This window comes from Mauremys reevesii, linkage group 11 (genome assembly GCF_016161935.1).
Source record: "Mauremys reevesii isolate NIE-2019 linkage group 11, ASM1616193v1, whole genome shotgun sequence".
NCBI classification, from domain to species: domain Eukaryota; kingdom Metazoa; phylum Chordata; order Testudines; family Geoemydidae; genus Mauremys; species Mauremys reevesii.
In genome coordinates this window covers 39,861,832-39,888,139 of record NC_052633.1, presented here as the reverse complement: position 1 = coordinate 39,888,139, position 26,308 = coordinate 39,861,832, and the positions used below count along the sequence as shown (strand labels likewise).

The 26,308-nt window shown below is 40.5% G+C and overlaps 1 protein-coding gene across 1 annotated transcript in view; it reads left to right on the top strand.

Annotated features, from left to right (window-relative positions):
- MYO3B (myosin IIIB) overlaps window positions 1–26,308 on the top strand; it is a 347,455-nt gene that overhangs the window by 195,627 nt on the left and 125,520 nt on the right. The window contains exons 25-28 of the mRNA XM_039493716.1: window positions 2,459–2,503; window positions 14,094–14,173; window positions 20,960–21,037; window positions 25,643–25,848. Coding sequence (XP_039349650.1) covers window positions 2,459–2,503; window positions 14,094–14,173; window positions 20,960–21,037; window positions 25,643–25,848 — 409 coding nt within the window. The remainder of the gene's footprint in view (window positions 1–2,458; window positions 2,504–14,093; window positions 14,174–20,959; window positions 21,038–25,642; window positions 25,849–26,308) is intronic.

Below are 26,308 nucleotides of genomic sequence, written 5' to 3'. Positions count from 1 at the left end.
GACATCAGTGGAGTCAGGATTTTACCTGTACTGCTTATTACTGTGTAATCCCATTGAGTACAAGCACTCTGCCTGGTGATAAGTGTTTGCAGAATTGGGCCCTTGGCTTGGTGTACATCATGTTTATTCATTGAAATGAAATGTGTTTCCATTTAGGCTTAAAGGGTTTTTTTCCCTCCTTTTAATTCCACAGATCACAATAGAACAAAAGACTCCAAACATTTTACAATTTATTAATTTATCTCATAATAAGATCTATTTATAATGGGACGTTTGTGTCATATATTTTCCCTATTAAAAGATAACTGCAGGCACTTTAAATCAAATGAATCCGATACAAAGCCATTATAATTATAATCTCTCTACTTAAAGATGAATCAGAACTTACATTTTCTAAGAATTTGGGTCAAGTTAATTGAAGCTATATATTTTCTTTTTAGAACACAAGAGGCTTTCTTACTTCTGACTGTCTGATCCATATGTTAAAAGCATATAAAATTAATTGTTTTTGCTTTGCTGCCAGTGTATTGTGTGCAAAGATAGGCTTTAAACCACAGCTGTGCATAGTAACAATTGTGAACTTTACTGGGTTGCAGATGTGGGACATCAGTAAACTAAATTAAATGTAGCTTAACTGAGCTTTAGAGTTTGGGTGTTTGATTACATTTTATTTAGGTTCCCAGTTGCACAGTATACATACAGTTCCATGCTTCCTCTGTCTGAGGCTTTTCCTCAGATCCCAGGATTTGTGTCACAGGGCAATGGAAATATACAGATGCTTATAATGAGATTCAATAAAAGCAGGATCCAGAGCATGCCACCCATATAGGGACCTAGGGACAGAACTTTCTATCAAAATCACAAGTAAGGGCCCAATCATGCTAACACACAATACAAGATATAATTTTCACTATTGTCAATAATTCCATTACAATCAAGAGTAATGTGAATCCCTGGGATTACTCATAGCAGTAAGCATTACAGCTGTTACTCTAGGCCAGGTCCTGCTATCCTTGCTCTCATTAAGTAGTATCTTACTCCACGAGAAGTCAATTTCAGTGTGAGTACTTGCAGAATAAATTACTCCTGGATAAAGACGGCAGAATCTGGCTGAAAGTGTCAGAAGACTTGGACCCTAACAGGTAGGACTGAGTCGTTTTAAGAAATAGATATTGATGGTTTAATGTGTCAATTTGTAAAAAGCCATTCCAAATAAGCAAAACTTGGGAGGAACTTTGTTTTGTTCTCTGCCTTTTTAATAACTTAGAGAAGATGATACTTTCTCTTTTAATATTTCCAACTACTAGAGCTGGTTGAAACATTTTTTATGAAAATTTTTCCTGTTGAAGAATGCTGTTTTGTCTGAACCAATACGTTTCCATGAAACATTTTGGTTTCAATAAAGACTTTATTGGGAAGGTTTTTCAGGTCCAGGAGAGAGAGAGAGAGAGAGAGAGAGACCTACACTGACCCACCCCAGAATAGCTAGTAGACTGGTCACTAGGGCATTAGCCAGAGATGTGGGAGTGCTACACGGTGAAGTCCCTGCTCCAAATCAGGAAGAACAGGGACTTGAACTTGGGTCTCCCATATCCTGGGTGAGTGCCCTAACCATTGGGCTTTTGGCTATTCTAGGGTCTCTCTCAATCATGGGTTGTTTGTTTGTTTGTTTGTGGTCTTAGTTTTCTTTCTATTGTGGAATGAAAATAAATGTGGAAATCTCAAAAATTTTCACAAAATGGAATGGTGGTTGTGTTATCCAGTCAGCCTTACTTCTAACCTAACTTCTTACTTGTTTAAAAATCCCTTGTCTCATTTAACATAGATACACAATAATTAATCTTAATATTTCTTTTCATACTGATTTAATTAAAATATAAATTAACTTAGAGGTAGAAACGGATGTGTTATACAGAAGATATTGGTTTTAATGTTAACTATTAGAATATGGTTCTCGTGTGTTATATATCATCATTTTAATAGTAAAATGTTTACAAAACATGTACCCTGATTATTTTAAAAGTGAATTTATTAGACGCTAACCCTGCCAGGCACTGAGTGCTCTGACGTCAAATGGAATTGAGGGTGCTTGTCACCTCACGGGAGGCTCTCAGCAGCTCAAAGGATCAAGACCCAAATGAGCAATTAATAATTCTTAAGCTTTCATATGAGTCGGTACAGCAGATAAAGCATGTGGGATGTTCAAGTAATACATGCAACATACTGACAACTTAAGCATCCATAATATTTTGCGGGTGTACTGTACTTTTACAAAGAATGTGCTAACAAATCCAAATGTCTCTAAATCATCCAGCTTGTGTTTACTGTTGCTAATAGCCAACGTGTCTTATGGCAAACTACCTCTGAGTCTGCGTTAGATTTTGCTCATATATTCATTTCAGTGTTTTGTATGATGGTGGTGCTGTTGTGCTCTGATTTTGTACTTTGTTTTAACAAGGTCCACCACCTTCACTGCTCTTTCATCGTACAACAAGCTGCAAAGGTCAGTGGTCTTTTGAACCAGCATGTCTGTTTTCCTGGTAGTTAACACAGTCTTGTTTCTTTTGACTTGACTTGTGAGAACAGCATCAGCAATGGATAGCAATGATTCAGTAAGGTAATGTCAAAAATAGCAAAAGAGCTGGGTATTTGTCCTATTAATTTAGCATTGATTAAAAATAGAATAATTTCCCTAAATATTATATTCTATCAGAAATGGATCTTTTAATGATATTTTTGGAAACATGACATAAAATGTACAGATGTACAGACAAACAAAGGAACAAACACTCAGTTGAGTAACCTAGAGACCCAATTCAGGAAGAATTAACAGCCAACTTCTTTAAATCACAGACTTCCAAAATGGGTCCTCTGCATCTTGCGCAAGGCTCTATAGCTGTCTTTTGTACTCAAGTAAAACCTGAAGAAGGTGACCGCTGTCTCTGAAGAGTGAATTCCTACCTTTGGAAAATCTCTCTTAGTTGGCCGATGTTAGTCTTACCTGTAAAGGAAAATTTGGAATTAAGAAAAGAGAAAATACAATGCAGTACTGCCTTCAGATGGCAACTACTTGGTAGTTTTTAATATCCCTTGTCTCATTATTGTTATTTCTCCTGATTTGTTCATTATGGGACAGATTTTAAAAAGAGCTATGGGTAGGGACCAGAGAGGTTGTTTTCACTGTGAAAATCAATGAATAGTATTAATAATATTGGACTACCAATCTGGTGCAATTTGATATTGTTTCCATGAGTCCTGATGCAGGATTCCCAACCCTAATTGTTCAAAAATCATGAATCAGGTCCCCCAATCGTGAATGGCTTAAAAATCATGAGATTTTAAAAAATAATACATTTTGGGTTTATTTACTTTCTTGTGTAGGAGCCTTTAGGGTACACATTTTACAGCTTTTTTGTTTGTTTGTTTTAAAAAGAAAGTGGAGATCTTCACTTAATCATCTGATGCCAGGAGCTAGGGCTTCAAGACAAACATTGTGAGATTTGTAATAAAATTATGAAAAGTGGCAACATTGCTGTTGACTCTGGAAGGTGATGCTTCAGGAAATATTGTCACAGAAGCAGTATGTCTGTGGTAATTAAAATGATCTGTGAAAAGGAACCAATGTTAATATAGTAAAAGGTGCTCACATGCCACACAGTGATAAGTGCTTGCACAAGAGAGAGAGACGCACTAAAAGTCCGGTCGGCTCCATGCAGCTCTCAGAAATGACTGGCATGTCCTTGCGGCTCCTAGAAGCAGGGCCAATCAGAGAAGCTCCATGCACTGTACCCGCCACCAGTTCTGGCTCTGCATTTCCCATTGGCTGGGAACTGTGGCCAATAGGAGCTGCAGGGGCGGTGCCAATGTGCATGGACAGCACACACCATGCAGAGCCCCCTGACCCCTCCGCCTAGGGACTGGACACAGCAGCCGCTTCTGGGAGCAGCACGGAGCCAGGGAGCCTGTCTTAGCCCTGCTGCACCCCCAACTGAGAGCTGCTTGAGGTAAGCGCCACCCAGCCAGAACCCGCACCCCAAACTCCATGTGCCAGGTCGGAACTCCCTTCTGCACCCCAACTCCTTCCCAGATCCTGCACTCCCACCCTCACCCCAACCCCCTGCCTCAGGTCGGAACTCCCTCCCACACACCACCCACACCCCACTGCCCCAGACCTGAGCCCCCTCACGCACCCAAACTCCCTCCCAGAGCCCATACCCCAGACCTCCGCTCGCACCCCAAACTCCTGCCTGAGCCCGCTCCCACACTCCAAACCCCTTGGCCCAAGCCCCAAGCCCCTCATCCCCAGCCCCACCCCAGAACCTGCACCCCCAGCCGGAGCCCTCTCCCCCTCCTGCACCCCAACCCTCTGCCCCAGCCCAGAGCCACCTCTCACATGCTGAACCCCTCATTTCTGGCCCCACCCCGGAGCCTAGGGGAAGCCCCTAACCACTTCCCCCCGCCAGGGGCTGTGTGTGGTCCGTGACTGATTTTTTCTGTTGGTCAGTGGCCCCTGATAGAAAAAAGGTTCCCCACCCCTGCCTTAGCCTATCTATGGCCCTGATTCAGGAAGGAATGTAAACAACAAGCCTAGTATTAAGAACATGAAGTCAACTGGACTTCTCCTATGCCTAAAGTTAGATGTCAACCGAAGTACCTAGTTTGTTTCCATAACAAGAAAATGAGAATATTACTATTAATTATGTAAAGGGATACTATAAAGACTAGTTAGAGTATGTCAAGCAGTTTGAAGATGAAACCTCTTTTTATAACTACCCTGAGTTAATACGGTCTATCCACAATATTGCTGTACACAACTGACAATTCTTCATACAGCTGGTTGAAAAAAATTTGACCAAACAGTTTTCTGTCAGAAAATATAGTTACATCAAAATGTTTTGTTGGAACATGTTGATTTCAGCTTAATTTTAACCCTTTAGACTTTTTAATTCTGTTTTGGTAAGGTAAAATGTTTTGACATTTTAATTCCCGTTTATTTCATGTAAACTTTTATATTATAATATTTAATATTATTTTATATATTGTATTAAATATTGTATTCAATATTTTATATGATCATCTTTCAATATTTATAGAGCTAAACCAAAACAAATCATGGTTCCACACTTAAATTTTTTGGAATTTCCATTCTGCAGGAAATATCTATATTTTGAGGGGTTGTTCGAAATGGCGGAATATGGAAATTACATTTTTCTGACCAGCTCTAGTTGTTAACATTAAGTCTTTATTGCCAGCAACAGGCTATTTCATTTACTAACTAATTTACTCTCCCCTTCATGGTACATTCTATTTATACCAGTTGAAGATTTAACTTTGGGTTCCTAATTACCTTTTGTTTGAATGGGAGGAGACACCTTTTTTCCTCTCTCTTTGATATTATTTCTTAAATTTGATTGTTTAGTGTATTCCTTAGAGATACAATACAACTGGGCAGCATTCAAGGGGGAAGGTAAAGCTTTAGAAGAGGGATGTCCTGATTAAGAAAACAAACAAGCATCCCACCTCCCCATCCCCGGCACACCACAAAATTAGATGTCAGGGGGTAGCAGATTGTGTTTGCACCACTGCTCTTCCTCATGAATTGCAAGAACTCTGTAGTGGTCAGGCTGCTACAGAAGCCCCATCAGCAGAGGATGTCCAAGAGAGGAGCTGAAACATTGCATTCCCTAGATGCCCTGCCAACACCCCCTCTCCAGTCACTACTGTCCAGTGTTTGGACCCTGCTAGCTGGCTATGAAGTCTCAAAGGGAATAGGAAGTGTGGGTCTCCTGCAGTAACTTCCAAGCAGATTTTCCACTGCTGCTGGCCCAATGCCCTGTAAAATGCCAGGAGAACGTGGCACAACCTACAGCTGAATTCAAACCCCATAATGAACAATCCTACAGTACATCTTATAACAGTGGGAACAGCTAAATATAGAGATGTCTATATCAGAATACATAGTACTAGGATCCTTAAAATTACCTTAGTACTGTACAGAATGAGTAAAGGCTTGGTGCTGCAGTCACCCTGTACAAAGAATTCTTACACTGATTTCAAAGAGGGGTCTGGGTATGGAGCCAGCTGCAGCATGAGGCACTAAATAATGAGATATTTAAAATAAAACACACAAAGTGTATAGAAAGGGAGTGTGCAAAAACAGAGGGCTGGAAATCACAACTTCTGAATTCTATTCCTACTTCCACCATTTACTCAATGTTACTTGGGCTAAGTTGGTTAACTTCCTGTGCTTCAGTTTACACCAGGAGTTTGGTATTCTTGACAAAAGTCACAATACACCAGACAGTCCTGCAGCAGTAAGCCAATTAGGTTTAAAAGCTCAAGTTTCCCCTCCTCATTCAGCAGTTCACCACTCTTATAATCCCTGCCTTCATCCCCCACATCTATTTTGAAATGTCTGTGGTAGGACTGACTTGAGAGTTCAGCCAGTCCCTTAGACGGCAAACCATGACCCTCACATGGTGCCCAACCCCTCTTTTAAAGGGACAGACATTGTTTTTCACCATATCCTCTGGTTGCTTTCCCCCAAGCAATTATGTCTTGTCTGGTTTGAGCATCAGCCAACTAGCTCTTGGTCAGACTCTGCAGGTACTCAACTAATATAACTGGTATAATTAATACATGTGCTTGAGGATAACCATTGTAATACTGCTATTTAACCAATGAGTTGATCACTGTGTCCTGGTCAGTGAAACAATCTGGTCAATGAAATCAATCCCAGTGGTCAATTTGAAAATAAAAACCTCGTTACTGAGATAAGTTTGTGTAATTTGAAACAATAGGCTGGTTGGCATCCATTCTGTCACCCTCTACTCTTTGATAACTTTATTCCTTTAAATGACAAATTAATTTATTCCAGTAAAATAATGATTTCAAAACAGAAATGATCTATATGCTTACATAACAAAAGCATTCCTATTATGTAACATATTTAATGTAAACCTCTTGCTTCCTTCCCATAATCTCCTTTGTTTGCCATCCATTGGTGTGCTATGTCTAATTTAGGGCCTGGTCATTGACGAATAACAATAATAACTTGCTCTTATATGGTGCTTTTTATCAGTAGATCTCAAAATGCTTCCCAATCTTTAATGTATTTTTCCTTGTAACACCTGTGGAAGGCATGGCAGTGCTATTTTCCCCATTTTACAGATGGGGAACTGAAGCAAAGAGAGGCTAAGTGATTTGCCTAAGTCTATGGGAAGTCTGCACAAGGAAGCCTTTTAGGGCCTAATTCTTATTTCGAATAAGGTCCCTTTACACCACGCTGGCAATGGAAAGGGGTTTTGAAGTGAGTGTGATTTTCATTTATGCCCACTTTTAGACCCCTTTATGCTACCAGAGCAGTGTAAAGAGGCCTTTGTGTAAATGAGAATCAAAGGCTCAAACTGTTAGAGCCTTGTGGCATGGGGCTTGACATTTGTCTACAAAGACCATTTACATATTATGTGCTGTGGAGATAGTAACAATTCTGGAGCTATATACACACACATAGATACATACTACTATTACTAAAATATCATGGTTCTCATGATCTTTGTACATTTCTGATTTTGAAAAACAGGTTAGGATCTCTTTTTACTTCTAGGGACTTCAACAGGACTGATAACTCATTTTGGGTAAAAAGCACACTGTATTTTCCAGTGTAGTATCTGAGGCTCCAGTATCTGGTGTGTGTATTGACAAACAATTCTATCCCATATCTAGTATTTATATAAATATTATATTCGTATGTAAAACGTGTAATAGGCATGAAAATTGGATTCTTAGCTATTTTACTGCAGACAGATTAACTTAAACGGCTTCAGTGACTCAATAGAGTTTTGATAGTCAGTGACCAGATTCAAATGAGCACCCAATAAAAAATGACATGTATTCCGTTATAGTCTAGCTCAGAGAAGCTTAGCCTTTTACAGTAGCAGAAGATGAAAATGCATTATGGAGATAAGCAGTTGACTTCCTTAGGCAAGATAAAATGTACTAAAAGGAAAGGCAGAAAAGAATCTCTGTATGTCAAAGACATGGTCTGACTCTGTACCTCTTCCAGGATGCAAGTGCTTAGCTGTGATTAAAAGCAGTGTCAGTGAAATATGAATGCATTTTACTATTCCTGACCGTATAATATTACTTGATATTTAAAGTGCCCAATCCATATCTAAGGAAGAAGCATGAATGAAATTAATAAAATAGATGAAGATAAGGGGAGAGCTTGTGCTATGCCCTCTATATTGTAGCTGCACATTTCAGTAATGTTCCTGATACAGTCTGTATAGGTATGATGGCATTGTCATTAAGATGTTTTGCTCTGAGTCAATTTAACTTCAGAAAGTAAATATTATACCAAAAGAACAATGTTATCCTTGCCCCCTTTTAAAGGAATAGATTTCAAATCAAATCAGAACTGACCCAAATGATTACTGTAAAACTTACTAATATTTATTTAGATATTGTAGCATTTGCAATCTGAAAATAGTAAAGGACTTACAAACTTTAATTAAGCACCATGACCTCATTGAGGCAGGTAGGTATTATGCTACCTATAATACAGTTGGAAAAAAATGATGATCATGCAAAATAAAGAACTCATCAGGATCCTGCAGTGAGTCAGTGTCAGTGTTAGGATTGGAACCCAGGAGTCCTGTGAGGCCCCCTCCCTTTCTAACAACTAGATAACACTCCAGACACTGAACCTGAAAAAAGAAAACCCTGATCTTTATTGCAGTTTGTAAACGTCTAGTGAATTTTTTATAATTGTTTTTCAAAACCTGTACGACTTGGCTTTAGGTTGAACGAGGAGGCAGGGTATTTTGACAGTATTGTCTTTCTTATATGGTGGAAATAAGCCAACACTAAAGAGAGTATTTGAAAGAAAACCTGTACTTGTGAAATTTCCAGCCGTTTCTGACAAAAGGAGTCTGGATACAGGAAGCAGGTGCCTGGGGTGGCCAATAGAAAGGGGCGGCACTCCGTCCGTTATTGGGGCGGCACATCCGGGTCTTCAGTGGCAATTCGGCAGCGGGTCCTTCACTCCCTCTCTTCCTCTTTGGCAGCAGCTCAATTGGGGTTTTTTTGGGGGGGGAGGTTCCCCTTCGCTGCTTGGGGCAGCAAAAAAGCTGGAGCCGGCCTGTCTGGATAAGCATCCATACACTGAACTGAAATATAATACAGTCCTTTGCACGACTCCAGCACCTTCTCTAGAAGGCTCTCAAAGCACTTTCCAAACATTAATGAATGAAGCCTCCTTAAACCCTAGTGGCATTATTAGCTCTTTTGTACAGAAGGGATAACTGAGAATAGAGAGGTTAAGTGACTCCCTCAAGGTCACAGCAAATCAGTCTCAAAGTCTCTGGGCTCTGATCCTGCAAACACTAAGGCAGGAGGCTCTTATCATGATTCATGTAAGTAGTCCCACTTAAGGTAAGTTAAGTATGTGCATGTTTTCAGGATTGGGGCCGTAGTCCTGTAGTTTGCCAGAAGCTGGGAGTCGATGACAGGGGATGGACCACTTGATGATTGCCTGTTCTGTTCATTCCCTCTCAAGGACTTGGCATTGACCACTGTCAGAAGACAGAATACTGGGCTACTGGTCTGATCCAGCATGGCTGTTCTTATGTAACCACTAGGCAGTACTCCCTCTTTTGCTAATTAAACATCCATGTTGGTAGTTTAGGAAAAATCTAATTTGTAGTCACTTTAATTTCCCCATTTTATGGACTTTGATTTAATATAAGCAATATTTTATTTAAACACATCTGCACCTGCAGATACTGTGTTTCCTCTAGATTGTCTGTCATGCTTTATGTGGGAAGCTAGACTTTTAAAAGAAACAGTGCTGTCTTTTAATCTTTAATTGGTTTAACCTTTCCAGGAACACATAGGCTGTTTTAACTGGGTGTGATATTATCTAAAACCTTTTATTCTTCAAATATTGATATTATTCATAAAGTAGAATAACATTTAATTATTTTGGTGTGTAAAGTAATAAATGACATTGTAAATGAAAATCAAATGCAGAGAGCACAGCTTCTAATATTTACTGATCAGGGAATAAACCACATATTAATTCTTGTCTCACACTTTTTGTTATATGGAGTGATTTGCAAAGAAGCCTTGTTCTGTTTGTTAGTTTTAATGGTATAGAGGAGTAGGTGAGGGAATTATTTTCCTGAACTTGAGTTTCTGAGATTATTGGGTCACAAACCTTTAAATAAAGTAATACTTTGTATTTGATTTGGAAAATCCTAACAAAAACTTTCTTTCAATTTGACTGAAGCTGCAATCCATTATATAGTAATTATACAGGAGCTCATTTGAAATACAAAATGAAGTCCAAAATAAGAATGGATAAGAATTTATAAAGGTAAAAGGGGGGTCTTATTTTTGGCCTAGAATTGCTATTGCTTTTGCCAGTAAAAATAAATAAAATCAGCTGTTTGGAAGAGGCAGCAAATCACTGTGTATTAATCTTATTTTTTTCCTTGGCAGTCTCTTTCAGCCACACTGTATTTAGACAGAATCACACATTCTGTGCATTGTACATGTTAAATGCTTGAATTATTTATTGTAAACAAATGTTTTGTTGATGTTAAACATCATTATCAGCCAGTATAATATCATGGAAAATCATATACATGCACTGATGGTCTAAAGAGGCAGTAACAAAATAAGAGTCCATCAGTCACAGAGCTAATAATGCAGGAAGTAAACAACACAGGATAATAGTGAGGATGACCATCAGCTTCACTACACTCATTATAAAGCAATCATATATCTTCTAGCTATGTAAATACAACTCAGGGAGTATTCAAAGTTTGTTTTAGACAGAACATATAGACCCATGTTTCAGTTCTCCCAAAGTACGTGGAAAGATTTAACTGGAATGAACCCTGCTGGTCTCTTAATATTCAATTAAATCAGTTAAATTCAATTCAAGGAAAATATCTAACTGAAATCAGTAGTAATTATGCTGATGTTAAGACTGCAGTGTCGGGCTTTGTAGTAGTGTTAGGAGGATCAGAATCTCTGTTTCTCCGCATAGCAAAGAACAGATAAACCTGTTTCTTAAGTGATAAGTTCAATAACCTGAAATTCTCTACAAAAACAAATAATTCATTTGACCTTAAGGTACAGTCCTTAACATAGTTCTCAAAATTTTAAAACAAATTTTCATTTATTCATTTTCAGAGATAGATAAAACCACCAATAATAATAGCAAATGACCCAATAATGTTTGTCAGAGTTCTATAAAATGGCCTAATTGATAGAGAGTATTAGAGTGGGACTTGGGAAATCTTGATTCTGTTCCTGGCTTGGTCACTGGTCTGCTGGGTGGCCTTGGGCAAGTCACTTCACCTCCCTGTACCTCAGTTTTCCCCAGCTGTAAAATGGCAATAATGATACTGATCTCCTTTAGAAAGCACTTTGAAATCTACTGATGAAAAGCACTTTGTAAAAGTGAGATGATATTGTTATTTTATTACAAGCTCAAAGAAGATGTCCAGTTATAATTGTTCCACAGCCCTGAAAACAGATTTTTTTTTTAAATCTGTTTATAAAGAGAACACTGTTGGAATGGTATAAAGTTGTATTTGATTAATATTTAATGGAATTAGTCTGCACATTGGAAAAAATATTCCACAGCAAATTCATTTTCATACACAAATAGTAACATATCAGATTTAAAAAATCCACAAGAGATGAGTTGGAACCAAGCTCCCAGAATTTAACACTGTAGAACTTTAGGACGTTTGAAATCTGGACCTGAATTTGCAGCTCTGATGTATCCCTAAATTGAATATAACCAATAACAAAATCATGATCTGCAAAGGATTTTTTTTAAAAAATTGGTCTGGTTCCATTATTTTTATTCCTTATGATGTGTAAAGAAGGCCTGAAAGGTTAAGTCTGCTTTTATTGAAAGTCTCCCCCTCCGCCCCTCCCCTTGTTTATTGCCTTATCAGGAATGTGAGGTTTAGTCTGAATTTTGATGGAGGATGTCTGGAGCTCTACAATCATAATTGGACCTTTAACAAAAACATCATTTATCCAAAATGTTAATTATCCATTGAAGTTCGATATGCTTTAATAAAAGCAAACAAAAACCAAAGAGTTTTGAACAAATCCAACTTACATTTCCTTCCCCTCTCTATTGCTTAACTTTTAGCCTTTTGTACTGATACTAGTTCTCCAGTTCATGACTTTGCAGCCTAAACAGGACCTGAATGGCTGTTGTAAAACTCAAGCCAAAAAAACAAACCAAATCAAATCAAACACTTTTCCCACATTTTCAGGCCTTATATAAAAAGGAGCAGAAACCCTTATTCCCTCCCCCTCCAGCATCCCCAGTCATTTTTAACCAAAAGTACATTTCAATAAGAGGAAATGTTTTAATGTGAGAATTGCCAATTATTAGCTCATGTTGAGCTCTTTTGTTACGATTAGGAGAAAAATGTCCACATTTTGTCCTTAGATTTGTAGCAGATTTTCAAAACAGGCTCACATTTGTTAGCATCTAAAAAGTTTATTCCAAAATAAGTTCTGAAAATATTGACACATTTTGTGTCCTGTGATGTGATATGGCCTGACAAATAGCCACACATTCTGTTTGGACTGGAGGACCTTAACACAGTATTGTGTCACAGTCCTCTATGTGAGGACCTTAACACAAAAAGACATTGAGAATGAATAAATGTCCAAAGTGTTTGAATTGTTCCTGAGCATGTAATCTCCAAATTTTGAGTGTCAGCCTCCAGATTGTTTTCAGAAGGTTGTCAGTTTCCTTGTTAGGAGGGAAGTGAGACCATAGGCTGTCAAAGGTTCTTTTCAGTTTAATGTGGGTAATTGCAATTCCTCTGTGGGATAAGTACTATTAAATAAATATTCTTTTCTTTTTTGTATATTTCATGTTACTTCCTTACCAGTTATATAATGTATAATTTAGCAAAACCCTGAAGAATGTTTGGAGTTACAAGTCTTTTGTAAAGCAAATAGCCAAACACTGGAATGATGCAAACAAGGCACTTACCATCTGAGAGAAGTGTTAACACTTTATTTACATTTAAATTAAAATGGAAACTTATTTATGTTTTATGTTTCTGAGAGGTGTGTGGTACATCTGCAGAGGTCTATTGTTTATTCATGTTGTAAATCCTTTGAAATGTGTTAAAATGCTTCCCACTCATTATAAAAATCCTGCCACCCATGGATTAGGACTTTGATGTCACCAATCCTGCTTCAAAGGGTTCTTTCAATGCTATTAATCACAGTTTAGCCTCTGAAGATATAGCCAGAGAAAACATTTGGACATCTTGTGCTAGACTTGCTAAAACTTTAAAATATATGGTGTGTCTTGCATATGTATGCACAGTCCACATCACTTCCTCTCTCTTCTCTGAACCTTTATTTTGAAAAGTTATTTTGTTATTCTGCAAATAAAGCTGAAATGTTTCCGGTGATTCATACTGTACTTTTAAAAAATGTAAACATGTCATTCAATTGACTCCACAGCAAAACAATGTGGTTTTGACCAAGGAGTCCAGTCAGTCTCTAAAAATCCCAAAAGACAATAGCATTCAGGATTAAGCAGGCCTATGTGTCCAAAGCTCAAAAAAAAAAAGAGATTGTTTTATCATCTCTTTAATTAGTTTGTGATTTCAGATGCCATCTACCCACAGCAGGGGGCCATGTGATTTCTTACGAAATAGCTTTATTTCTGCTCTTTTTCTCTCAAAACTTTGAATGAGTCCCTGATAAATTGATTACTAGCAATTGAGCTGTTATGCCTTTGTGCTGCTGCTTTCATCAACTCAATACGCTACAGCCAATGACATGCCTCCTTATCACCGACTTTTTTCCTCTTAAATCAACACTGCACCCTGGTACCTCTCTTTTGTTACCCCTACCATTGCTGAATGCTCAGTGATGGGGAGGATCTGTGATTATCTGGGTTCAGCAGAAGGAGTGTGGTAACATTCTTAGTGCTGCTACTTAGACTGCCTTCTCACCTTTCAGATTTTCCCTTCTTCCAGCGAAACAGCAACTGTTCTTTCAATTTGTGTTTCCATCTCTTTTAACAGGTAACTTGGCACAGGCAAGAGCCAGAGTGACAGCAGCATCTAGGTCTTTGCCTCCACAGCTTAGTACTGGGCGCATCAAGGTTAGTAATATTATATTGCCTGGAGGCATTTGCAAAAAGGAAGACATTTAAGTCAGCAAATATTATTGTGGAACTATAGACAAGATAGTCAGCTGCTGTAAATCCACAACGGTGCGGATTTATATCAGCTGAGACTGTGGTCCTATTTCAGAAAATATGCACCTAGATCTGGATTACTGTATCCAGTTTTGGTCACCAGCCCATTAAAGAGTCCAGCAAACACTAACAGATATGGTTAGAGAAATGGTGGAATTTATATATGACAACAGATTGAAAAGACTAGGGATGAAATATTGGCTCCATTGAACCCAATGTCAAAACATCCATGGACTTCGGTGGGGCCAGGATTTCACCCTTGGAGTGTGTAGCCTGAAAAGGAGATTTAATTGGTTGGAATTTGGTTGGAGTATTCAACATTATGAAGGGCAAAATAGAAAACTGACCCTCTGTTTTATCCTGCCTTTAAGGCAAAAACATTTGAAAGAGATGGACGTCAATGTGGAACCACTAGGCAGCAAGTGAGAAAAATCGGGACGGGGTGGGGGGTAATACAGTGATGAGCTCCCAAAATCCTAAGAACTGGTTCCTACTGGGTCCTTGGCAGCACTTTGGCGGCGGGGAGCAGGTCTTCGCTCCCTCTGAGTTTTCGGTGGCAGGTCCTTCACCCAGAGTGAGTGAAGATTCTTCCCCCCTGCTGCCCTAGTGCCGCCGAAGACCCGGTAGGGAACCAGGTGATGAGTACAGTACAAGCCCCATGTGCCTGTCTCACCACCACCACCACCCATCCGACCCCAACCCATGTCCTGCCCCCGACTGCCCCCCTCAGAACCCACAGGTTTCTCCTCCCCCATTCCCCCATTGGGGTAGCAGCAGCAGCCTGGGGCTCTGGGGGCTATTTAAAGGGCTGGGGCGGTAGAAGCAGTGGGAGCCCCGGACTTTTTAAATAGCCCCCAGAGCCCCACAGCCCTACCCCAGGGCTCCAGCAGTGGGGCCCTGGTGGCAATTTAAAGGGCCTGGGGCTCCAGCCCCTGCTGGGAGCCCCAGGCCCTTTAAATTGCCCACTGGGGAAGCTGGGCCACCCCTTTAGCAACCGGTTCTACACCGGCTTCTAAATTTAACAACCAGTTCTTGCAAACTGGCTCCAGCTCACCACTGGGGTAATAGGCGCCTATATAAGACAAAGCCCCAGTGTTGGGACAATCTCTATAAAATCAGGACATCTGGTGACCCTAGGAACCACTGAAAGGACATGTTTCTTATTGGAACATAGTGGAGCTGCTAGATTTCATCAAGTAAATACTGTGGCAAGATTGTAAAGGGGTGCGATAATTTTCTGACCATTAATAACATTTGTTGCACTAAGCTCAGGCAATAAGGGAGAGAACCCTTATGCATTGGTTTAATAGTATTAAGAATTCAAGAAGTTACTTCTGGTCCTTCCCTATATATTCTAGTGTTCTACTGGCCAAGTATATTACTGGTTGGGTTTTGTTTGCTTGTTTGTTTTTGTCTATGCCTACAGTGCATATTATTAATAAATAGTGGTAATAATAGCTATATTAAAATAAGCTTCCAGGCTTGTTTTGTTTTGATTTTTTTCCTCTGGGCCTTTTATGGCCATTCATAAATCATCCTGGAGCTTGTACACTTCACTATACCTGCAAATATAGACTCAGATTTCAGAGATTTATTCTCTCACTGGTATAAACTCGTTTAGTGCTGAAAGGAAGACAATACCCTATCGAATTTCCTTGCAAGATAGCACTTATACCTATATTGTCTTTCCAGTTTCATCTTCAACCACCGTTAGTCATCTCTGCATACATTTTACTGATTCAGCCTGGGTGGATCAGAGCAACTCTGTCTTGGCAGCTTTAGTAAAAGCATTCCGTTAAACTAAATAATATTTAAACTATTTATATCCAAATCCTTGAATTGGATATTAAAAAAAAAAAAAAAAGACCCAAGAGATGTGCAGAAAGGGATGCTGGCCCATGTGATTGAAATAATTTAGAGCCACGTCTTAGTCCATGCAACTATTACAGAAATGGATTTACAGCTCCAGCTGTAGAGAGAAGAAGAATCTAATGGGTGCTGTTTTTGCTTTTGTTTTTTTCTGTTTGGGTGAATAGGCTGTTTAGCGTCCAACACTAGGGCCTTGTCTACATGGCAAAGTTTTACCGTTATTATGATATAGTTTTACTGCTATCCCCCCACCAGCAGCAACCTTGTGAACAGTCTTATTTCAGTGTAAGAGGATTTTTTCAGTTTAACTTCCCCAGTGACGTAAGCTAAATGGGAAAAGACCAGTCTTATACTGTAATAAGGGTGTCTGAACAGTGGGACAACTATGCTGGCTTAAATTCACACCTTAGTTTATACTAAAAAAATGTTCCCATATAGACAAGACTTTAAGTAAACTTCACACCTGCCCTTTCCTCAGGCATTGCAGACCTTGGGCCTGATAATCATTTACAGTCAGAGTGTAAAGTGCCCTTCAGTGAGTGTAAATGTAACTTTAAGGTGCTTTTACATTGCCAGAGCAGTATAAAGAAGGCTTAGTGTAAATGAGAATCTGGCCCAATGTGTCTGTCTACCTGCTTATAGTAGCATCTTTAGACTCAGCACCCCTGGTTGGGCATTCAAGATGGATTCTTTAGAAATAAAAATGGCCGTAGGAACAGAAGCCTGTTTGTTGTACTGACCTTTATGGTACATCACTATTGAGAGAGACACTGCATCCTTACACCTCTTAACGGTAACACTAATTATAGTAGGAACTTTTCCCTATCCCCTTTGCCTAAACAGCCAGAGCTCAATAGTGTGGTCCTGTCTCCTATGTGACCTTATTCTGTGGTTCAGATAGGAATGCTCAAAATAGTTGCCTGGCCAAAATAGTTCTGAAACTCTTCCCTGTCCCTCCAATAGACATCCATGCTGCTCTGATCAGAACATTGATATTTACATCATCACTTGACCTCCCGAAACATTTGATGTTGTCTGTGCTGATGAAGCATTTCTCCTGTGCTATGTTACAGGGTCTTTCCTTTAGCAACTTAAAAATAAATAACATAGTTCATAGGGATCTTTTTCTCTATTGATATAAGATGCATACACAACTTTGGGCAAGGGAGAGCATCACAGATTACAAAACCATACTGTCACCTTTAATGGAATCTAGTTGCCTTTGTACCATCTGTATCCTAAAGCCAATCTTTTCTTTTGATTTCCTTCCCAATATAAAGTCTGTTGTCTTGATCTAATACTACTTAGGGCTTCATTTCCTTTATATTTTGCATGCAGTCTCCTAAATATCTCCTCAAGGTAAGACACATAGTTACTTTATTGAGAACAATAATCTTTCTGCAACTATTTTTAGAGTTAAAAAGAGTGGTCTTAAGCTTTGGAAATGATCAACGAAGCAAAGTCCAGTAAGTGTAGCCCCTGTGCTGACACCAGCATTATTTGGTTCAAATATTCATAGTTTATACAAATGCCACCTGTTCAGAGCAGATGGTAAACTGCCACAGAGCAAGTTAGCACTAAAATGTTGTTAATGCTCCATGCAAGCCGTGTGTTGGTTGTTTTGTGTAATTTTGTTGAGCTGTAATAGAGCAACACAATCTGCCTGTGATTGGTAACCCTGGTTATTTTCATTCACAGATTCTGGTTGGATTTTCATAAGAACAGCTGTATTGACAGTATAATTGAGACGTGCGAGGAACAATATACTTGCTATCCATATCTACCCTCTAAAATTAACTTTGTGTTCTATGCTGAAATGCCAAGAAGGTGGTATTTTGAGCAATGGCGGTTCAGCTGGGTGAGACATAGAATTGCTGGTTTCAGAGTAGCAGCCGTGTTAGTCTGTATCCGCAAAAAGAACAGGAGTACTTAGTCACTAAGGTGCCACAAGTACTCCTGTTCTTTTTATAGAATTGCTGGGCATCTGAACAGTCACAGAGGGTAATTACAGTAAAAGCAGTGTTATCTGGCACTTTACCAACCAGAACGCTCTAGAAAGCAGCATTTCTGATATCTCCCAATACAAATCTTCAATAGAGTTGCAAAGAGTCCAGATCTGGGCAGCGCTCACCTTGGGTAGCTCCCAGCAAGGGGTGACATATCCCTGCTGCTTCTAGGCAGTCACTCCTTGCTAGGAGCTATCCGAGGTGAGCACCCCCTGGATCTGGCACCCCAAAACCATTCTGCTCCCCAATCCCCCTGTCCCGAGCCTCCTTGGGCACCCAAACTACCTCCCAGAGCCTGTGCCCTGCACCCCCTCCTGTGTCCCAGCCCTGAGCCCCCTCCTGCACCCAAACTCCCTCCCTCCATTGGTCAGTATAACTCTTAGTTAACCAGAATTTTTTACTAACTGGAACCTCCCTTTTCCCCAACATGTCAGATAACAAAGCGTTTACTGTAATAGCAATCCCAACAGTGGGTAGGCAAATACTTCTGTGATCTGTGCCCTCATTATCTCCGACATACTATTTAATTAACTGACAGTGGTGATTTTTCTGTGCATTACAAAAACAGGGCAGCTGTTTTACAGTTTACTTCCTGACCTTCATCAACATTTCATTTTATTTACAGGAAGTGTTAAAAACAGTCAGATTTTTTTCCTCCTATTTTTTTCCTTCCCAGTGGTTTGGGAGGGAACTCTTTTTAAAATTAGTTTTCAAGGTAAATGTATTTTAGTGACTGCTCCATGGACCAAGAGCTGTGTTACCATCCAAAGAATCCAAAACTGAGACCCTGACTCTGTGAGACATATTTAGCAATCTGTGATGATTTAGTAAAAGGCTGGATTAACAGGATTGGAGGGAGTCCTTGTTCTGGCAGGAAGATATAGATGAAGTACAGTTTGTTGCTTAGGAAAGGGGGTTGAGACAAGACCCAGCTATCAGACAGGAGTAATCAATATTGGGGTCAGAGAGATGTCACCCGTACTTTATGGGGTCCATTGAAAATTAGCAATTTAATAGGCAGCAGGTTTAAAACAAATACAAGGAAGTTCTTCTTCGCGCAGCGCACAGTCAACTTGTGGAACTCCTTACCTGAGGAGGTTGTGTGAAGGTTAGGACTATAACAGCGTTTAAAAGAGAACTGGATAAATTCATGGAGGTTAAGTCCATTAATGGCTGTTAGCCAGGATGGGTAAGGAATGGTGTCCCTAGCCTTTGTTTGTCAGAGGATGGAGATGGATGGCAGGAGAGAGATCACTTGATCATTACCTGTTAGGTCCACTCCCTCTGGGGCACCTGGCATTGGCCACTGTTGGTAGAAGGATACTGGGCTAGATGGACCTTTGGTCTGACCCGGTATGGCCGTTCTTATGTTCTTATGTTCTAATTGCCTGGTCATTGCTATTTATACCCTGTAGTTCTACTTATATGCATGAGTCCTTGGCTGTGGTTAGGGAAAAACAGGTTGTTAAACTGTATTTCACTGAAATTCTAATCTTGGCATTTTAGTTTATAGAAGAGAAGCGTGATACCTATGTGGATTTTGTATGTAGAAGCTTTCAGACATGAGCTGTCTCAAAGCACATTACAAGGTAACAGATTGGATATTGGTAATACAAAGGCAAACATGACAGCTGTGACGTGGTCTGTTATACCTCATAAACAACTTTGAAAATAAGAAAAAAAAGTAGTGAAAGAAGTAATGCTGGCTGGTACACTGAGCTTATACCATATGTTTCATTAAGTGCTAGGAGATCTTTAATATCTGTATAGACAGTCAGCAGATTTGGGAAGAAAGGACCTTTGTTTTTAAAGGATGGCACTTCAGCCTGCATTTCACTGTCAGGAAGGAGTATATGAGTCGAAATCTTGGAGTGGAACTATAGCAATAAGGGGTAAAAATAATAAAACAGTAACAAAAAATAATAAAATGCTTCAATACATAGCTTGGAACCAAAGAACCTATTGAACTAATCTTTCTTTCCTTCTTTCAAGATGTTCAAAATCGTTAGTGTTTGGTTATTTTTTTTAATTGTTTTTAAACCAACTTTAAGTAATTATTGGAAACATAAGAGAGCCACAAATTCTTAGTAAATTTGCTGAATGGATTCCCAGTGTTTTCTCTGCTTTCTACTCACTACTTTAGTAATTTGGTACTTTGTTTCTATACTGTAGTGTAGTGCTCACTTGAGAGGTGCCAATGATACCCAGTGGAGAATAAGTAGCTTGCACATCCTTCAGATGGTCACTGTTTTATATTCTCTCAGGACAAAGAAGGGCAGAAGACATCAGGTTTTGTTTCTGCAATGCTACATGTATCAGATTTTAGTTTTGTACAACCCAAACGAGGAGTTGTCTGGATCTGGGTTCCATTTTACCTGAATTATTAATGTTTGAGTGGTTCAGATCAGAAGATTTGGGTTTGCAAAACCCAGATCCAAACCATGGTGAATCAGATCCACGTTCCATTGCATCAAAGCGGACAATGCTCAAAGAGGGATGGCGATAAAAGATTATTGTCTGGGCTCTTCTCTGTTGTGAAGGACAGTGCTGACAAATGGATTAACAAGGCTGAAATTCTGCAGGCCAAGTCCTGAGAGCTGCAGAGTACCCACAATTCCTACTGACGTCAGTAAGAATTGAGTGTTCGGCACCTCTTAGGGAACTGGCCCTGTGTAAATATAGGTCTCTAATGAACTATTGATAATGTGTATGTACACACTAAAGAATGATCTTGATAAACACTGTACTTTGCTCTCAGATTTGGGATCCAAGAAGGTCTGTAAAACAGCACTGATGTCTGAGTTTATATTTCCAGATTGACACAATGGAGATGATGCGACATCCAGAGGAAACAACCAACATGAAGAGGCAAACCGTGGCTTCTTATTTTAGGGTATAAAATGTAAACTTTACAAAATGCATTTTGATTACATGAACGGATGATTAATCTAGCATTTGTGCGGCTAAGTGAGAGTGGTGGATAAGAGAGTATCCCTCGTCCACTATGATGCCTCCCTAGGCTTATAGAACTCCGACTCTTTTTCTTGCTCTTTCTTGTCACTTGACCATGGTGCTTCTCAGAACTGGCCAAAAATCTACTGGTACTAGGATCTAGGGCCTAGTCAGTGACTTGCAGTCTATGATTTCATAACAAGCTGCAGTTGAATATTCTCCCTCTAAAACACTGTGGCCCAAGAATTAAGGCCCGTTTGAGCACACAAAACTGAGTGTGCAGTTGTATTTGTGCATACAAATATTATAATTGCAAATACCCAATTGTCTTTGCATCTTTGCTTGTGCAAGTGAGCTACTTTTTAAAAATACTGGCCATATGTCTGTTAATAAATAAGTAAAGTCAATCAATTTTTGCAAGCACCATTACAGAAGATAGAGGTAGTCAATCTGTCTGTAATAATTCTGAGATTGAGTTAACATAGGCTGTGCAGGTGAATTTATCACAATCAAATTGGTACAGAAATGGTGGGGTGGTTATTAAAAGGGAGTCAGGTCAGAACACTCCTAAGATATGCTGATCCTGGGGGGTTTTTTGGTTTCATGTGGTCATTGTAGGCCAGCGTAGCCTAGAGCAGCTCCCAAGCTACTGAAACTCAGCATATAGTGGAAGAAGTGTATAGCACAGCACAAGGATCAGGGCAGTTCTAGTGGAAGCTTTATGCCACCTTGGATTCTGGCAGTACCCAAGGATTTTGCTCTTTATAGTGTTCACAAATATTTTGCAAACTGATCCTGATTTCAGTGAAGTCTTTGTTGTTCAAAACTGTTTGCTGGATGATTTGGAAAAACTGTTTCCTATGGGTTGTTTGGAAACTGTTCAATTCAACTATTCACTGTTAGAACGAGTGATTGTTTATCTAAGTAATATGTTATTGTTTCTGCTCCCTGAATGGCTGACTACAACTTTAAAGCAGGAACATAATTAACTGTCTTCTTGCTCACAGCCAAATGCCAATACTGTTCATTCACAAATACACTTGTTCGCATGTAAATATAGTATTTGCATACAGGGCAGATGTTTCTTCAACATTAATTAAGTAACATCGGGGTGAAAGTAACTTAAGGGACTTACCGATATGCAGGACCAGGGTCCTGAAAAAAGGGGGGTGGGACCCTCAACCAGAAGGGGAGGAGCTTCAGGCAGAAGGAGCGGGGCCTTTAAATCCTCGGGCCCTTTAAATTGCCGCCGCTACCCTGGGTCTCCAGCAGTGATTTAAAGAGCCCAGGGCGCCGGCTGCAGTAGCAGTGGCTGGGAGCCCCGGGCCCTTTAAATCACCACTAGAGCCCAAAGGTATCGGTATTGGCAGTGGCCAGGAGCCCCAGGGCTCTGGCAATGATTTAAAGGGCCTGGGGGTCTTGCTGCTGCCGCTACCTCAGGGTTCCAGCAGAGGGGCTCTGGTGGTGATTTAAAGGGCCGGGGCTCCAGCTGCTGCTGGGAGCCCCACGCCCTTTAAATTGCCACCGGAGCCCTGGGGCTCCCAGCTGCCACCACTGCCCTGGGGCTCTGGCAGTGATTTAAAGGGCCAGGGCCTTTTTAAATTGCTGGCCTGGGGAAGCTGCCCCCTTCCGGTACAGTCGGCTATGTACCGTCTCTTGCCGGTACGCCATACCGGACTGGACTCGGTTTACTTTCACCTCTGAATAACATCCATTCACAGGAATGTTTTCAAATAATGACTAATGAGGAGGCAGGAATCTTATTAAGTTGCATATGGTATTTTTGAAAACCAAAAATGTTTTCCAGTGTTCTGCCAGCTCTTGATTGTATAGTTTGGATTAAGCTTCATAGTAAAGAAATCATTATAATTGATTTACCTCCAGACTATTAGTTACTTTTACTTCAAGCACAATAATAGGTTCAGACCTTGTCTGGGTATCCTGGGGTATGTAAGTCTGAGCATGTCAAACTCTCTAAAGACTGGGGGGAGGAATAGTTCAGTGGTTTGAGCATTGGCCTACTAAACTCAGGGTTGGGAGTTCAGTTCTTGAGGGGGCTGCCTAGGGATCTGGGGCAAAATCACAGGGGGGAGAGATAGCTCAGTGGTTTGAGCATTGGCCTGCTAAACCCAGGGTTGTGAGTTCAATCCTTGAGGGGGCCATTTAGGGAACTGGGGTAAAAATCTGCCTGGGAATTGGTCCTGCTTTGAGCAGGGGGTTGGACTAGATGACCTCCTGAGGTCCCTTCCAACCTTGATAGTCTATGATTTTCTTTATTGGGGCCTGATTTGGCAAGATATTTTAAGTATGTGAGTGTAATTTTAAACATGTGAGTAGCTGCTGGGACTATATTTATTGCAGTCCCTGGAACTCTCAGTTAAAATTAGATACATGATCAAGTGCCTTGTGAATGGGGGCCAAGATGGCGCATCAGTATTGGAATCAGTATGAAATATTGGTATGAAATTGCCCTTTCCAAAAGCACTGCTTCTGTAGTTTGAAAGTCCCGAAATTACATGACACTGAGTGGTGAACTCCATTTTGTATTATGTATTGAACTGTGGCTCAACTTGCCTGAGGGCAGCCTAACATAATGCTTTACAGACAGCTGCCCTGCCCAGGAAGGAAGAACTATCACTGAGAATCCATCAAGACTGCAAACTGGGGCTATTCAACTTTGATCATCTCTCAACTGTTGCCCCACACTTTAAAACAATATTTTTTCTATACGGGGACTTGAGGGTGTGGGGGCAGTGAAGGCGGGGGCAGGGCAAGCACGGTGGGCAAGGGCTGAAGCTGTCAGCACATGACATAGAAACAGAGACCCTATTTAAGAGCAAGATGTTGCTCTGTGCAGGGGAGCGCTGACCCTCATCACATGTAGGAAAGACTTGCAGGAAGATGAGAGCAGGAGTGAATGCCTAACCTGCACCACTGACAGGCCTCATACTCACAGAAGGGGTGAGATCAGGTCAGGGGAGGATGCACCTCAGGACTTCTGTCTTCAAACATCTGTAACTCTCATGTTTTAAGGGTAAAGTTTCTGTGATTAAGAAGTTCCTTTGCTAAGCCTGTGTTCCTTGCTGGCCTGCTATATTGTCCCTGAATTGGTTGAACTAAAAGCCCAGACTGGCCACAGCCTAGATCAGGGGTGGGCAAACTACGGTCCGGGGGCCGCATCCGGCTCTTCAGACATTTTAATCTGGCCCTCGAGCTCCTGCTGGGGAGCAGGGTCAGGGGCTTGCCCTACTCCGGTGTTCCAGCTGGGGAGCAGTGTCGAGGGCTTGTCTTGCTCCGCGTGGCTCCCACAAGCAGCAGCATGTCCCCTCTCCGACTCCTACACAGAGGCATGGCCAGGCTGCTCTGCACGCTGCCTCTGACCCAAGCACCGCCTCCATAGCTCCCATTGGCAAGGAACCATGGCATGCCGCTGCTGCCGGGAGCCACTTGAGGTAAGCGCTGCCCAGAGTCTGCACCCCTGACCCCCCTCCTACACTCCACCCCCTGCCCTCCAAACTGCTTGGTCCCAGCCCAGAGCACCCTCCTGCATCTCCAACCTCTCATGCCCAGCCCCACCCCAGAGCCCACACCCCCAGCCGGAGCCCTCACCCTCTCCCTCACCCCAAGCCCCAATTTCATGAGCATTCATGGCCCACCATACAATTTCCATACTCAGATGTGGCCCTCGGGCCAAAAGGTTTGCCCACCCCTGGCCTAGATGGAACTCTGGGGAAGCATACTGGGATGGTGGTGTTCAGGAGGTCTGAGACACTGATTTTGAGGTCTAGACCAGCTGAGTGCAGGACCTAAATCCTAAAGAAGGTTGTCAAACAAGAGGTTTGATCCTGGGAATGTGCCGTGTAGACCCAGAACTAGAAACAGTGACTAGAGACTATACAGATCAAGCTGGCTTGGATTAGCATGGGATTCAGTGATTGGATCCACTTGCGACAGATTGGTGACCAGACAATGGGGTACTCAGCCAGATTATAACAGTACCCATGGTATAGAAGTACCCATGAGTAGCAGATATTTTAATTACTTAAATATATTTTTCATTCTAATAAAATTTGGTATGTTCTTTGTTATATTGCTTGGCCAACGATGATGGATGTTAGAATTCATCAAAAGTTTGTAAAAATTGAATTTTTCAACAGAAAATGTCTAAATGGAAATTTGCACCAAAAATCAATTTTCATCAACATTTTTAGTGTGTTCCTCAAACAACTAAAAACTTTCAGTTTCCAATAATTGTGAAAATAATTTAGTTTTTCTTTGTTTGTGGCATCTGAAAACTCTGGGTAGGGTTGGGATTGGTTTTGGATGTTTGACGCTTAGGTAAAAATGAAAAAAGTCAAAGAAAAACTTGAATGAAAATGAAAAAAAATTAATCAAAACATTTTCTTAGAAAAACAAATAATTTCTCAACCTTTCTATGTGATATCTTCAGGCATGTACATATACTTATGGATATTTATTGCTTCTTTAAAATAATTGTATTGGGGTCTCTTGTCAATTGTATGGTTTTTTTTGCTTTCATTGCTAGTATTCTCTGATGGATCTTTTATCCAAAATGGTGGTTGGACAACCTCACTTTGTCCGCTGCATTAAACCAAATGATGACCGAGAGGCATTGAAATTTTCCCAAGAAAGAGTTCTAGTACAGCTACGGTACACAGGAATTCTAGAAACTGTCAAGATACGTCAACAAGGTTATTCTCACCGCATCCTCTTTGAAGAGTTTGTGAAAAGGTAAAACAGGTCTCTTTTTGTAACATGATTCTCTCTTTAAGACTCCATTCAGTAGATTGAGAGTTCTTGGACACACTGTGTGTTTTGTTGCAGAAGATTCAGTAAATGTTGGCTTGTACACCTAGGGCCTGATTCTGCTCCCAGTTGCAACACTGAAAACTGGCATAACCCTGCTGAGGTCAATGAAGCTACACTGGTATAAAGCCAGTGTAAGTGAGACCAGAATCAAGCTCTTAATGCTCTATATGAAAAAATGTCCTCATCATGTGTCCCCGTGACATGTGTAAATGAACACTTGTATTACAAGTACAGAGAAATTAATCACCTTTGACCATTATAAAAAGACATGCTTAGCGATGGAACTAACACAAACCTTTATACAAAATCTCTCAGAGCAGAGTGTTCAGTCTTGTCTACACTACAAAGTTTTGTTGGCAAAAGCTGCCTTTTGCCGACAAAA